Genomic DNA, 16,024 nt, shown 5'->3' with positions numbered 1-16,024 from the left:
GCTGTGTTGTGGTGCCTGCGGGTTTTTTTACCCCAGTGCGAACCCCTCGGCCCGCGAGGTTGCTGTGACATACCAGCCCAGCGTGTCCTGCCAACGTGACTCGCCCGCCTTAGGTGAGGCCCAGCCAAGCATGGCCTGTCAGCGCGTCGGAGGTCGGACTGGGCTCACTCGGTCGGCCCATGAGCTCCAAGCCTCCCCAGTCGCAACTTTTCCCTTTTTGCCTTTAACTTTTTTTTTCTTTTTTTTTAAAGGAAAAACAAAATTGGATCCCCGTGTCGCCGTTCGCCGCTCAGCCAGCGCTGACGAAACTCACCGAGTCATTGGCGGCCGTTGGCGTCGTCTACTCGCCGAATCACTGGCGCGGCGCAGAAACCCTCCGTCCCGGATTCCCCAACCTTCAGAATCCATCTGGTCGTCTCCTCTATAAAAGCGCCGGGAGGATCTGCCGACGTTGCCGTTCATAGGCGGCGGCTCTCCGGTGTCCTGCGCCTGCACTGCACCACCCCACTCTTCTTCCAGTGAAACGGGTCAGGTAAAATAAGCGATTTTTATGTACTAGTGATAAATCTATCTTGACCCGTTCTCGAATAGTGGTTTTACCTCTGTGTGTAGCAATTTTTGGTGGAGATTATTTTCCTAAGTGAGATTGGGGTTATTCTTGAAATCTTTGACTGCTTGCTGTTGTTCCCCTATCCCCCTATCAAGCCTCTCTAAATAGGATTCTAGATCCATTTTATGGGGGAATGTATTTTACCTAAATTCCATTTGTCATGCATTATTAGTTCAATTCCATTTTGTTGTCATGTATTATTAGTTCATTTGGTTCGTTCCGTTCAAATTATTTCATTTCAAAATCTGAAGTATGAATTATAATCAAACCAAACACTTGGTAAATGAAATTGCCAAGTCAGTTGGCTCGGAAGTTGAAACCATATGGTGGCCTGATTGTTTTCCCCAGATTTTGGAACTAATGTGGCTGCTATCCAAACACCTGCAATCTAGCCTGTATTTGTTGTGTTCTCTTACGTGTAATGCCATTGTCGGGCTATCAACAAAGCACAGCTAATGTTCCCTTTTTTTTGCCAGTTTCAAGGGGAAAACTCTCCTGGAATTAATTATTGAGCCATCGGAGATTGCATTTGCCAGTGCAAGCAAATTCCAGAGCTAAGGATGGCAACACAGCTAGTTTTCTCCAATGCTTCCAGTTGCCAGTGCCCATTAGGCATTTCGCCAATAAATGTTAGGAAGACGCTTCTTGGTGGAAGTGCAAGTTTTCAGAGAAAGAAGTGGTTTTCTGGTGATTCCTATCGCTTTTTTCGACTTGAGTGCTCTGCAAACTCCCGCCGAGCTGGGCCAAGGCGCACCAAGGATACCTTATATGACATTCACCCTGAGATCTCCTTGCTTTATGGAGAAGAGAATGGTGCAGCTACGGTATCCAGCAAAGAGCAGGGTATTGACACTGCAGCTGAAAGATTGGTAGACACTTCTCCCTCTTACCGCTACAATGAGCCCAGGATTAAAGTCATAGGCGTTGGAGGTGGTGGCTCCAATGCTGTGAACAGGATGATTGAAAGCTCCATGAAGGGTGTGGAATTCTGGATTGTGAACACTGATTTTCAGGCTATGCGGATGTCACCCATCGAACCAGAAAATAGGCTACAGATTGGCCAGGAATTGACACGTGGTCTTGGTGCTGGTGGGAACCCAGAAATTGGCATGAATGCAGCCAAGGAAAGCCAGGAATTGGTAGAACAGGCAGTTGCTGGTGCTGATATGGTTTTTGTGACGGTAAGTACATATTGTTCAAGCTGTCAAGCATCACATTTCAGTTTGATCTAGAATGGTGTGCATTTCTAGTCATCATGGTAGTTAGATAATATATAGGGATTTGTATAATCAAACCATGTTCCTTTGATTGAATGACCGATATAATGATATCTATCCATTCTTGAGAAGAATATAGTAACCTCTATTTTGATCCGCAAATTCATTTTGCAGGCTGGAATGGGAGGTGGGACAGGCACTGGCGGGGCACCTATCATTGCAGGGATTGCAAAGTCCATGGGTATATTGACTGTTGGAATTGTCACAACCCCATTTTCATTCGAGGGAAGAAGGCGGGCTCTTCAGGCACAAGAAGGAATTGCATCATTGAGAAGCAATGTCGATACACTGATTGTAATTCCAAATGACAAGTTACTGACTGCTGTATCCCCAAATACTCCTGTGACAGAAGCATTCAATTTGGCAGATGATATTCTTCGGCAAGGTGTTCGTGGGATATCAGATATAATCACTGTAAGAGAAACTGCTATATGTTATATCATCAATCTTACTCCTTTTGCGAATAAATTGAATCATTTTCTGTCCAAACTCTCCTGTTGTTGAAATGTTATGCGTTGTAGACAAGCATGCAATAAAGGATAAACAAACCCTACTGAATTACTGATGTTATATAAGTTATGCTAAAGATATACCCTTTTCCTTCTTGACCATGCACTGCCCCATGGTATGGGTTTCGTTTAGTGCAAGTCAACGCATCTGCACTGCCAACAGGTTTGAAACAGTGGTTTTACTGTCTAATTTTCTTTTTACATTGACGCAGAACCAACAACAAAGTAAAAGTTGAATAGCATTGTTCTGCATTTGGTTTCTTCCTGTGTCATCCTTTTTGCAGAATTTGGTTTGTTGGCACGCCATTTGGAAATTGGAAAAGGAAAACTCATGCGCCTAAAAATTCAAACGCTTTTAACACGTGCTTTCTCATAATGTTCACCTAGATGACAATCGCATGCTATCTACTTGGCTAGAGTGGTCATTTCTATGTTTCATCTTTTGCTTGCAGGTGCCAGGTCTGGTGAATGTGGACTTCGCTGATGTTCGATCAGTTATGTCAGATGCTGGCTCATCATTGATGGGCATTGGAACAGCAACAGGTTAAATTTCAGAATTCAGAGAACCATGTTTATTTAGAATCAAATACATACATGCATAGGTTCTGTCCTATGATCCTATCAAGTTCTCTGTGGAATCCTTAGCATATTATGCTATTGAAAAAAATTAATATGTAGTTTGAACGTCTAAATGGGAAGGGCAGGCCTGGTGCAAGCGGTAGAGTCTTACCGCTTGTGACCGGAAGTCCCGGGTTCGAATCGCGTTCTCCTCGCATTGCACAGGCGAGGGTAAGGCTTGCCACTGACACCCTTCCCCAGACCCCGCACAGAGCGGGAGCTCTCTGCACTGGGTACGCCCCTTTTTGAACGTCTAAATGGGTACTAATAATGCCGTCTGAATTTCTATGCATCTGGAACATGTCCCCATTAACACATCGACAACTAACCCACACCTGCCAATCCTGTTGACCTCTTTGTAGGCAAGACACGAGCCAGAGATGCCGCACTCAATGCCATTCAGTCTCCTCTACTTGATATTGGTATTGAAAGAGCAACTGGAATTGTATGGAATATCACTGGAGGGAATGATCTAACCTTGACGGAGGTAACATACATTCATATATATCATTTGTAGTGTTTCGCCAGTGTGTCAGCTTTTCAGGAGTTCCTCCTGAGGTCGCTTACTCCAGGTCATTAGTTGCCTGTGCGATAAGCAGGTCATGGTCGTGTTCTGGTCTGTGGTGGCGCTTCTCTTCTTTCCTTGTCTATCAGTGTGTGTGGGGTGTGTTGGGAGGGCCTGTTTTAGCCTCTTCCGTTCTCTTGTTCATTTTGTACTGCATCTTTTCTTAATGAGATAACATGCAGCTCTCTTGCGTTGTTACGGATGACTTCTTGAATAGTCAGAATACGTTCTAACTGAACCTCACTTGCCATCCTTTTCTACAGGTGAATGCTGCAGCTGAAGTAATCTATGATCTTGTTGACCCTGGTGCAAATCTGATTTTTGGCTCTGTTATAGATCCGTCATACACTGGTCAAGTATGTCAGGGAATAACATTGTTTCTACTTTGTGGTTAAAATTGTTTTATGTATCAAAACTTAGAGGCCCATACATTTCACAACTGTACTTGATCCTATTGCCGTGTCAATAACATTATACATCTGTTCAGGTGAGCATAACTCTGATTGCAACTGGTTTCAAACGCCAGGAGGAAAGTGAGAGCCGGTCTTCACAGGTACCTATTGCGACTTCATTTGTCTACTTTCCCTTATTTCTTCTATGTATTCTCATGAGTCATGACACTCCTTGCCCAGGCTGGAGGAGACAGCAACCGCGGTCGCTCAGGTTGGTTTTCTCCCACTTCCCAGGAGGAAGGTCATGCATTGCAGATCCCAGAGTTCCTACAGAGGAAAGGGCGGTCAGGGTTTCCACGAGTCTGAACACACTTTGGTTTATTGTTTTTCTTGTCATGGTTTTCCCCCGTTATGGTAGTTTGGTATGATGCAGGTTTGGTTTCTACGTCTCTTAGTTATAGCAAGGTAGAGCAGATGTTTGAATCCTAACTGTAGTTCGTACCGTATCCAATCTGTGTGCAAACTACGCCGGCCGAGTAGATTGGCTGGGCGGCTCTGCTTCTCAGGAACCTGCAGTGAATCGGGATCTGAGATCTCAATTTGCGAGTTATGAATAAAAGTCAGCGCTGAGATCAAATTATAATGCTCCGTGTGAAGGATTACACCTCCAATTTCCTTTGCTTTGCATTGGGTGTCTGGTGTAGTAAGTAGTAACAACCTTTAACCGATGATTATATGACGCGTGGCATACAGCAGATTGATTGATTTCATTAGTTATTTTTGTTTCGTTCAAAGTTTGGTACATATGAGTCGTGTACTCATGTTGTTGCTCACTTGCAGTGCATGACGTATCATTCATGTTTCGGCTTGGTTCGCATTTGTCCTTATTTTAGAGCATCCCAATAGTTTTTAAAAAATAAGCATGTCCTCAAGAGTTTTTTCAAACTATTGGAGATGCTCTTAAAACTTCTACTTGAGTCATCTTTCCTTCCTTTTGCTTTATAAAAAATTCTATTTGCATGCCGACAGGGACGACCACCACCATGCAAAAACGATTTCAACCTTAGGAGATTAAATGTTTTTCACGTGGCTACAAGGTGCTCATTGTTCACATGTAAATATAAATTTCTTTAAACTTTTTAAAAGTATCTCTTTACTCTATTATAGAATACCATCACATAGGATGGAGAAAGGTTGTTGATAATATGACTGCAGGATGTAGAATACAAGAGGTAAAAATCGGTGCATCTAAGCAGGCTAAGTCCGGAGAGGCATATGTGCTCTTCCTACCAAACTGTCCCAATTCATACACACCAAACGTGCTTCCACCGATGACCCAATCAGACATCGACGGAGGTCCTACGAGCCATCAGCTCGTCCACTAAACGCCCGACATCATCGTAAGAGGACCCACCCTTGGCCACCGCACGCCTAGCCTTCTCCCCGAGCTCCTTGGCCTTCTCCCGTATTGCCTCCGCTGCCTCGCCGTCACCCATCACTTTCCCGATGGCCTCCGCGATCACCTCGCCGTCGATCATGCGCCGGGTCTCCAGCTTCGACGCGTAGTCAGCGGACCCCACGCCGACACCGACCTTGATCGAGCAGCTCCACTACCAGCTTCTCGTTGTAGAACTGGTCGGCGTAGCGCGGCCATGTCACCATAGGCACGCCGGCGCTCACGGCCTCCAGCGTCGAGTTCCACCCGCAGTGCGTCACGAACCCGCCCACCGCCGGGTGGGTCAGGATCAGCATCTGCGGCGCCCAGCCCCGGATGATGAAGCCGCGGTCGCCGCGCGCCATCAGCTCCGCGAACCCGTCGGGCATCCATTCCGATTCCTCAGTGTCCGCGTCACCGATGACCCAGACGAAGTTCTTGCCGGACAGGTCGAGGCCGCGTGCGAGCTCGCGCAGCTCGGGCGGCGAGAAATGGGACAGCGTGCCGAAGGACACGTACACCACCGAGCCCTCCGGCTTGGTGTCGAGCCACTGCTGGCAGCCGTCCGCGTTCGGCGAGGGCCCATTGCTGGCGCCCCTCGTCGCCGCGTCCTTGCTGGCAAGCGCGACCGGCCCGACGAGCCATACGCGGCGCCCGAGCGTCGTGGTGTAGTGCTCCAAGTAGTCCGGCTCCAGCTCGTGGAAGCTGTTGAACACCTTGCCGTAGCTCCTCTGGTCCGCGGCGTTCATGCGCTGGAAGAAGGCCCAGTGCTCCGGCCGCTTCTTGGGCTCCGTCATCTGGCTGCGCCTCAGCTCGACGCGGTGCGGCAACCCCGGATATAGATGGCCATACAGCCCGCGGGCTCGCGGCCCGGCCCACGGCCCGGCGTTTTGGCCCGGCCCGAGAACGGCACGGCACGGTGGCTACCGGGCCCGGGCTGGCCCGGCCCGAGCGACCAGGACGGGCTTGGGCCGCCACCCTGGCCCGTGGCACGGCACGGGCATGGCCCGGTCCAAAGAGGCGGCCCGGTGCCCCCACGGCCCATTGGCTGGCCCAACAAGCCCCCTCCCCGGCTCCCCCTCTTGATATAAAATGCAGGCGCCGCTGCGGGCCGCCCCTAACCCTAACCCTAGCTTCACATTCCAAATCGCCTTGCCGCTGAGTCGCTGACCGCTCTCCGCTCTCGCCTCGCGTCTGGTGCCTCGACGCCTCGTCCTCGATCTGTCGCCGCCGTTCGCCTGGTGCTCGTCGGCCCTGCTCCGGTGACCTCGCCGCCGGTCCTGCACCTCGCCTCCCTCCCTCCTTTCCCTCTTCTCCTCCGCTGCGGGCCGCCCCTAACCCTAACCCTAGCTTCACATTCCAAATCGCTTCGCCGCAGCCGCCGCTGAGTCGCTGACCGCTCTCCGCTCTCGCCTCGCGTCTGGTGCCTCGACGCCTCGTCCTCGATCTGTCGCCGCCGTTCACCTGGTGCTCGCCGGCCCTGCTCTGATGACCTCGCCGTCGGTCCTGCACCTCGCCTCCCTCCCTCCTTTCCCTCTTCTCCTTCTCCTCAGTCCTCCCTCCTTTCCCTCCTCTCCTCCTCCGGTGTACCATACTACCATGTGAGTGGCTTGTGCCTGTCAGTCGTTCCGCTATCGCTCGTCGTCGTTCTAACCGGTGTCTCTCTCCACTAGTTCGGTCTTGGGCTCTTGGCTCCCTGCCCCTGGCCTCTTCTCCGGCACTGGGCTCTGGTGGCGTAGGTGAGTCGAAACCCTAACCCTAGATCTGTCTCTCTCTTTCACTCACTGTCACTCTCTTGTCTCTGTTCTTGTAAATTCTAAATTTGTAATCTTCTTCTTCATCTTCTTCGTAGGTTGGTGCCTGATGCCGTGTCCTCCTCCTCTGGAGGTGCCATGGCAAGCCCACCAGTGTCAAAGCGCCCCTGTCCACCATCGAGGGGCGGTGCTGGAGCTGGAGCCAGGGGCTGGGGCCGGGCCGGCCGGTCGTCCCCCTCCCCCCTCCCTCGGCCTCGGATTGGGAGGTTCTGGAAGTGGAGAACGACGACGACATCCGTGAGGATGCAGCCGGGCTATTCGGCATCGATCTCGGTGACGGTGATGGCACCCATCCGATTGATCTCGATGCCGGTGATGACGACGGTGGGGTGGCAGCCTCCACTGACACTCATGGTACCTCATCGACTGGTGGTGGTGGTAAGCTCATATCTACTGTTTGGGAGGATTTCACTGAGATTAAGGAAAATAACATATGAGTAGCTGCTATCTGTAAAATGTGTGGCAAGAGGTATACTGCTAGATCTGCTGCTGGCACTGGTCATTTGAAAAGGCACCAGAAATCTTGCAAGGCTAAACATGATAACGATAAGAGGGTCCAATGTAGGCTTGCTCTGAATGCTGATGGTTTGCATAACTGGGTGTATGACCCTGCTATTGCTCGTATTGAGTTGTGCCGGTTGATTGCTAGGCTGGACCTTCCATTAGGCATAGGTGAGACACAGGCCTGGGAGGATTACATTAAGCGTGCTCATAACCCTAGATTTGAGAAGGTTTCCAGACAGGCCACTACTAGAGATATGGATAAATTGTTTGCTGAGCAACGTTCTATGCTTATGAATTCTTTGTTTCCTGCTTGCTCATCTGTGTCTTTGACATCTGACATTTGGTCTAGTAATGCTAAGGAGGACTATATTTCTGTTGTTGCTCATTATGTTAGTGCTTATTGGGAGTTGCAGAAAAAGGTTATAGGTTTTAGGCTAATTGAGGTGTCACATTCTGGTGAAAACATTGCTGAGAAGATATCTGTTATGGTTGAGGAGTTTGGGTTGATTGACAAGATCTTTGCTGTCACTTTAGACAATGCTTCAACTAATTCTAAGGCTTATGATATCTTGCAACCTGTCTTGTTTGGTTACTTGGGTTCTTATCCTGCACCTACACATGATGATCCTCACAAGGTCAAGTATTTGCTTGTGCATCAGCGTTGTGCCTGTCATATCATTAATCTCATTGTCAAATCTGGCTTGAAGAGGTTGAAACTTTTTACTGAAGATTTCAGAACTGCAATAAACTTTTTGAATTCCTCTAATCAAAGAATTGCATTATTCAAAAATTACTGTATTGCTCAGGGTATAAGGCCTAGAAAGTTTGGATTGGATATGGATGTTAGATGGAATTCCACCTATTTAATGCTTAAGCATTTGCTACCATACAAAGAAGTATTTTCTGTGTGGCTTAACTCTAATTATGGTTCAGAATTATTGACTGCACAGCATTGGTATGTTGCTGAACAGATAATGGTGTTCCTGGAACTCTTTTATGATTCTACTGTTGTTCTGTCTGGTGTTTACTATCCCACAGCTCCACTTGTTTTGCACCATATCCTTGACATTGCTGAGCATCTGTATAAAGCTGAAACAGATTATAATTTTAGAATGATTGCTTATCCTATGAAGCTTAAATTTCTTAAATATTAGGAGAAAATTCCACTGCTCTATTCATATGCATTCATTCTTGATCCTAGAGCTAAGATCAAAGGATTCTTTAATGTGTTTGAATTGCTTGCTCAACATACTGGATCTAGTTATAGTTTATACTATGGTGATGTCAAAGCTAAATTGTACAGATTGTTTAACAAGTATGAGCAGAAATTTGGTGGGGCAGCTAGGACTTAAAGGGTTTCACAGCCTTCAGCTCATTGTGGTAAGAGAAAGCAGGCATGGGGAAGGATCTTTGGAGGTCCTGGTGCTTCCCCTGGCTCTGGCTGTTCCCCCTCATCTTCATCTACTCCATCTGGTTCTAGTGTCAGTGAGCTCTCAGCTTACTTGGACAGTGACCCTGTCACATGTTATGAGGAATCCTTTGACATACTACTCTGGTGGCGTGACCACAAGCTAACCTATCCAATCCTATCTATTATGGCTCGAGATATCATGTCTGTTCCTATATCTAGTGTCTCTTCCGAGTCTTGTTTCAGCTGTACAGCTAGGATACTCGAAGACCGACGGCGACGCTTGTTGCCGGAGCATGTGGAGATGCTCACCTGCATGAAGGACTGGGAGCAAGCAGTAAGAAGAGAACAGCATGCACCTGAGGATGTGGACCTGGAGGAGGCATTCAAGAACCTCTTCCTTGATGGTGAAGGCGAAGCCAGCGGCAGCAGCAGCGGCAGCGGCGGTGCTGTTGGTGCTGAATAGAAGAAGTGAAGAACCTCTCCTCTCGCTCTCAGGTACTCAACTCAAATCTATAACTATAAGTACCAGCCTGTTTACATTAATGGCAAAACAATAACATGAATTATGTACAATTTTGCAGGTACTTTTGGACTTCTTTTGCTGTGCTGGATACAACAAGTGAAGAAGAACTAGAGAGAGGAGAACCTGAGAGGTACTGATTGTCTATCTCAACTAAATACTATGACTCAATCAACTCAATACTTTTGGACTGATTGGATTCTTCTATTTTTGCAGGTACTTTTGGAGTTTTGGTCTTTTGCTGGTGGCTGGTGCTATGCTGGACTGCTGGTCTGCTATGCTGTGCTGTGAACTTTGCTAGTAAGAAGAATGAGTGACTGAGTGTTGACTCCGATTCTGTCATTCTGTTTCTGTGAACTTTGCCACAGTCATTCTGTGAACTTTGCCACAGCTGTTGGCTTTTGTAATAACATATTAAGACTAAGACTTTGAGCTGGCTGCACTCTTTTTTCCTTTTTAGGGTTTCTCACAAGGGTGAGTTTTACCTAGAAAGGTTTTTAATGAGGTGGCATTGCACAAAACAGCTCCTTTTGATCATCATTTTCATATAATCTAGTCTCCTTTTGTCTTTGTGCTGTGATCTGTGATGTGAACTGTCAGTCTGTCACTGTGAATGAAAATGGTAACTTGATCAGTTGATCAGTTAACAGTTGTGTGAATGTGAATGTGAATGTTGGATGTTGATCAGATCAGTTCATAACTGTGTATGAATGTGAATGTTGATAACTGTGTGTGAATGTGAATGAAAATGTGATCTTTTGTTTGTTGAAATTTGAAAATGAAGTGTTTCAACATTTGGTGGTTTTTTGGAGGTGTTTTTTTGCCTGTCGGGCTGTAGGCTGGCCTGACACGGTGAAAATGGCCGTGCCCAACGGGCGGCACGGCACGGCCAAACGGCCCACGGGCCATGCCTTGGGCCGAAGGCCAGGCACGAGCACGGTGCAGGCACGGCCCGATAGGCACGGTGGCCAGTTGAGGCACGACACCGTTCCGGGCTGGCACGGCCCGATGGCCATGTATAACCCCGGAAGCAGTACGAGCGCGTCTGGGTCGTCGGGGGCGGCCTCCATGGGGTTGTTGCGCATCGTAGTTTCGCTGCAGGCCCGGGAGAACAAGTTGCTGCCGAGGAACGCTATCCGCTGGACGCCGTGCTCCACGGCGGCGTCGGCGGACCAGTCGAAGAAGCTGTCGGTCACAACGGCGTCGGGGCGATTCTCCACCAAGAACCGGTCGAACGGCTCGCGGAGGAGTAACCGGGCCCCATGGAAGAACTTTTCACGGTCGGCCGCCGAATTAAGGGCCGGGGCGCACTCGACGTCGGGGGGCAGCCCGACGTCGGGAAAGGGCACGACGGCGATGTCGATGGCCAGGGCACCCTCGGTGCCATAGGAGGAGTCGTTGGCGCGGTCCACTGCCGAGCGGATGACTTGGGCATTCACCGGGGTGGTGAGGATGGTGCACTTGACGCCTCGGGCGGCGAAGAGCACGGCTATGTCGGCGATCGGGATGAGGTGCCCCGGCGCGAGGAACTAGAAGAAGAGGATGTGCAGCGGCTGCTCCTCATCTTTGATGGCCATGGCTGGCGGTGCCGGCGCCTGTGAAGCTGCGCTCTTGCAGAGTAGATCAGGTGGGAGGGAGGGCAGTTACAAGGAAGGGCATAGCTAGAAAGCGGGTTAGCAAGAAATCTAGAAACTTTTGGCGGAAGATAGCTGTGTACCAGATGATGATCTGGAGTAGCAAGAACAGTCTCTGTAATGATGATCCGGGACACGCGCCATCAACTTCTTTCCTTCGTATAAGCCTAGAGTTTACCAGCTGTGAATTCCAGGTATTCCACGAGTCAGCAATGCGCTGCAGTGCTTTGGTAACTCGCGCAGCCCAAAATACAAGGTGTTGATTTGATCTCCCAACCACAGTGGCCCAACGGCCACTTGGGCCTTGACCTCGCGCCCTGATCGGGGGCGCCCAGTCCATCTATGGCTGGCGGGCCCCCGTCACACTACGCATTAAATAGAGGTGGGGTCGGTGGCTCTCGGTATGAGGTTCGCCTGAGCCATACGCCCCACCTAGAAACCCTACTCCGATCTAACAGAGGGGCGCAGCCAGTGACGGGAAGCACCGCCGCCGCCACTACATTGCGCCACCACGGTCTTCACTGCGTCGCTCTCTCTTCTCCGACCGTCGCTGCCTAGCGCAGATCATCATCGGTGAACTAGCCGAAGGCAGGGAGCTCCTCCAACCCCTCCGACGGTCAGATGTTCCTACATTTCCTTTTCTCTCTCTCTGTCTCCTACTCCCTCTGAATCTCTAAGCCACTAGTTATCCCAAATAGAAAAGAACTCACCCACTGGATCCACTACTAGATGATCCAAAGTGTTTGGGGTTAGGGTTCATTCTCATCTTTGCTGGGATTTGGGGATTCTAGGGTTAGGGTTCGTTCTCATCTTTGCTCTGATACCATTGTTAGGGTTCGTTCTTTTAGTGACTTAGAGATTCAGAGGGTAGTGGATCCAGTGGGTGAGTTCTTTTCTATTTGGGATAACTAGTGACTTAGAGATTCAGAGAGAGTAGGAGATAGAGAGAGAGAAAAGGAAATGTAGGAACATCTGACCGTCGGAGGGGTTGGAGGAGCTCCCTGCCTTCGGCTAGTTCGCCGGTGATGATCTGCGCTAGGCAGCGATGGTCGGAGAAGAGAGAGCGACGCAGTGAAGACCGTGGTGGTGCAATGCAGTGGTGGCGGCGGTGCTTCCCGTCACTGGCTACGCCCCTCTGTTAGATCGGAGTAGGGTTTCTAGGTGGGGCATACGGCTCAGGCGAACCTCGTACCGAGAGCCGCCGACCCCACATCTATTTAATGCGCAGTGTGACGGGGGCTCGCCAGCCATAGATAGACTGGGCGCCCCCGATCAGGGCGCGAGGTCAAGGCCCAAGTGGCCGTTGGGCCACTGTGGTTGGGAGATCAAACCAACATAGAATTTTCAAAGACTAGAAAAGTATAGAAAAATGCTTCTGAAAAGTAGGAAAAGATATTTTGTCAAGTTTCCGCTGCAAAGTTAAAGGTTTATTGTCTTCTAATTTGAAGAGCAGTTATAGTTATTCAGTAAATGATGAAAAGTTTATCCTCCAGTTAAAATTGGTACCAGCTAGAAAAATTTTAATTGGAGGAATAGTCGGTTGATAGTTAAGATAAATTATAACATTGTTATTTTCTGACCAACGTTGATGATAACAATATTATAAGTTTATTTATGAGTTTAAGTTTAAAGCGAAATTATGGTATTGTTATTTTCTGACCAACGTTGATGATAACAATATTATAATTCTATGAGTTTTGTGTTTAAAGTTTAAATCTCTGATGAATTTTGCATCAAAGTGACCAATTTTTCAGAGAAAAGATAAAGATCAAGGAATGCTCTTAAACTAGAGAAATGTATTTTCATGTTTCCGCTGCAATGAAGTTGATTGTCTTCTAATTAAATTCGAACCAACGGGAGAATTTAATTTTGAGGAGCAATTCTATGTTTTCAAGATTATTGAATTTCTATACGTTAATTCCATTTCTGCCCAACGGTGATGTGGAATTAATGTAGAAGAATGATGTTTTATTCTATTTCTTCCCAACAGTGATATAGAATAGAATATAAAGTTTTCAAAGTTTAATGAGCATTATTGTTGAATATTTTTCAGACAAAAGACCTACATGCTTTCATTCTTGAAGGCAGAAAGAGAAATGAGCTGGGTACTTGTGACTTAGATGATGAAATGCCTAAGGGCAAGTTATGTATGAAAGAATGCCATTGGTTAATGGACTGTGTTCTTTTTAAAGAATGGCTTCAAAAGAAAAGAATTCTAGGATATTGATCCAAGAAAAGAGATAGATCAATGAGAGTCTACATTGAGAAATGTCTTTTATGTACTCTCTGTGGAGAAGAATTTATTTTCAGTTTCACTTATGAGAGTTGTAAAAGTCATATACATGTTTAATTTGACTAACATTGGATTAAACATGTGTGTTAAAGAATATTCGGATTTATTTCTGAATTTGATGATTGAACACGAGCCAATCCTGGCAATTATGTTTGTTCAAGAGAACTATCTCGCATGGTGGGAAAAAGTTTGTGATAGTACCCGCATGGCGGGAAAAAGTTTGAGAAAATACCCGCATGACGGGGTAAAGTTGGCATAGTACATATGTTAACCAATCCTGCATGGCGGGAGAGTTTGACAAAGTACTTATCCCGCATGGCGGGAGAAGGATGTGATGACTCATGTGCTCTAAGTGTATACCGCACATGGAGAGAAGTTTGAGGTAGCTTTTATGCTATCATAGTATTGACCGTACACTCTGATTGTGTCATGGTCATTAAGTACTCAATGAGTTTAAGAACAAAAGAAAGTTGCATGTGAACCAAAAGAAGAAAGATATGCAAGCATGACTTGCAAAAGTATTGATAATAATAGACTATGTTGAGTTTTGAAGTGTAATGAGAAAAATGTACTCCCATACGAATTTTGTTTGCATGATGTAATCATGTGGATGAAGTAAGTAATCAAAGTTTCCTCATTCACAAGAGTTCTGAATGTTTCGAAATTGTGGTAGAAAAGTTCATACCACATTTCGAGGGGGAGAAATGTAAGATTAATTAAGAAAGACAATTAAGAAAGATACTTCCCCATACTTTAGATAATGCAATGCATACTATGCATTGAAGGTAAAAGTGATCTATAAAAGATGATTGTGATCGTTGAGGGAGTAAGACGGTCATAATAACGATACCCCTAAAGTAAAGAAATAGCTAAATTCCTGGACCTTTTTTATAGTTCCGATAGAAAGATAGCATAGTCAGCTAGTATTTATACTGGATGACGCCATATGAGTTTTTAGCAGATTAAACCCAAAATAAGAAATTTGAAGATACACCATCTTTACAGAAGATGGAGTAATCTGGGGGAGCATGGTATGTAGATACCTAAAGCTTGAATAGAAGTGGGATTATATATCCACTACAGTGTTTAGAGCAACAAATTGCTTAATACATGTTGATGTTGTATGACATATACAACACCAGATGTTAGCTCTTAAAGAGGATGAATAAGTAAACAAGGATCTTGTGATACAGGTGGCTATAGAACAATTGCCTTTTGGCAATGAAGAGTAACAATAGCCCCATATGAAAGAAGTGCCACGAGGATCTAGAAGATCTCAAAGAATAAGAAAATCAGATATTTCTGGTGACTAAGAAATAAAAGTTAAGAAAGAAATTCAAATAGAGAGTGATTCCACCTCATTTGAAGAAGCCATGAGAGACGTTCACTCGTCTAAATGGCAAGAAGCAAAGGAACATGAAATGAAATCGATAAATACCAACGATGTTTGGGACTAGGAAGAAATTCCTAATGGAGCCAAAACAGTAGGCTATAATGGGTCTACAAGACAAAGTGACTCCAAAGGGAATATAGAAATATATCCAAAGAGAATATGGAAAGCTATAAAGCGCTACTTGTGGTGAAATGATTTACATAAAGAGAAGGAATAGATTATAATGAGCATGCAAGGATTCTTTTAGAATCATAATGGTATTAGTGGCACATTACGATTTACAGTTACATCAGAAGGATGTAAAGACACATTCCTCAACGAGGATTTGTATGGAAATGTTTACGTGGCATAACTCAAAAGGTTTTGTCGTGGAAGGAAAAGAACGTAAAGGGATGTTGCCTAAAGAAATCCATTTATGGATTAAAGCAAGCTTCAAGACAGTGGTTCTTGAAGTTTGACAGTACAATAAGAAAGTTTGGGTTTTAAAGAGAATGTAGAGAACAATTGTATTTATGCAAAGTTTAAATAAGGGAAATTTATTTTCCTAATCCTACATGTGGGTAGCACCTTACTCACTAGTAGTGGTGTTAATCTACTGTTGGAGAAGAAGCAGTTCTTGTCCTCAAGTTTCAATGAGAATGATCTTGATAAAGCATCATTCGTTACAGGAATTGGAACTTACCAAGATAAAAGGAAAAGGGGTATTAGAACTATCTCAAGTGTATACTTAGAGAAGATTCTAAAGAAATAAAGTATATATGTGAATAAACCTACGCCTGTTCCTATAGTCAAGGGTAACAGTTTTTGGAACTTTCAGTGTTCCAAGAATAAATGTGAGATCGATCAAATGGACGTCCTATATGCTTCAGCTGTTGGAAGCTTACTGAATGCTTATAAGCAAGAACTTACCATGACACAGTTTATGTATCCGGGATGTTTTTGGCAGAAGTCTAGTCCAGATATAGATCACTGGAATGGAGTTGAGAATGTTTTGCAATTGTGCAAAGATTAATAGGCCTCATGGTAAGTAAGAAAGAATAAGTACTCTC

General features: G+C 46.2%; 1 protein-coding gene and 1 pseudogene across 1 annotated transcript; one reads left to right on the top strand and one right to left on the bottom strand.

Moving 5' to 3' along the window:
• The first annotated feature begins 276 nt into the window (after positions 1 to 276).
• Positions 277 to 4,614, top strand: LOC136509883 (cell division protein FtsZ homolog 2-2, chloroplastic-like). Its single transcript, XM_066504474.1, has 8 exons — positions 277 to 532; positions 1,087 to 1,791; positions 2,002 to 2,301; positions 2,849 to 2,939; positions 3,377 to 3,501; positions 3,843 to 3,935; positions 4,067 to 4,132; positions 4,212 to 4,614. Exons 2-8 carry the CDS (start codon positions 1,171 to 1,173, stop codon positions 4,335 to 4,337), a joined length of 1,422 nt encoding a protein of 473 aa, XP_066360571.1. The 5' UTR covers positions 277 to 532; positions 1,087 to 1,170; the 3' UTR covers positions 4,338 to 4,614.
• A 697-nt stretch (positions 4,615 to 5,311) lies between these two features.
• LOC136514281 (scopoletin glucosyltransferase-like) lies at positions 5,312 to 11,232 on the bottom strand (annotated as a pseudogene).
• Positions 11,233 to 16,024: the final 4,792 nt, after the last annotated feature.

This window comes from Miscanthus floridulus, chromosome 16, assembly GCF_019320115.1.
Source record: "Miscanthus floridulus cultivar M001 chromosome 16, ASM1932011v1, whole genome shotgun sequence".
NCBI lineage: Eukaryota > Viridiplantae > Streptophyta > Magnoliopsida > Poales > Poaceae > Miscanthus > Miscanthus floridulus.
The sequence above is the reverse complement of the archived record's forward strand: the minus strand, read 5'-3'. Positions and strand labels throughout refer to the sequence as shown.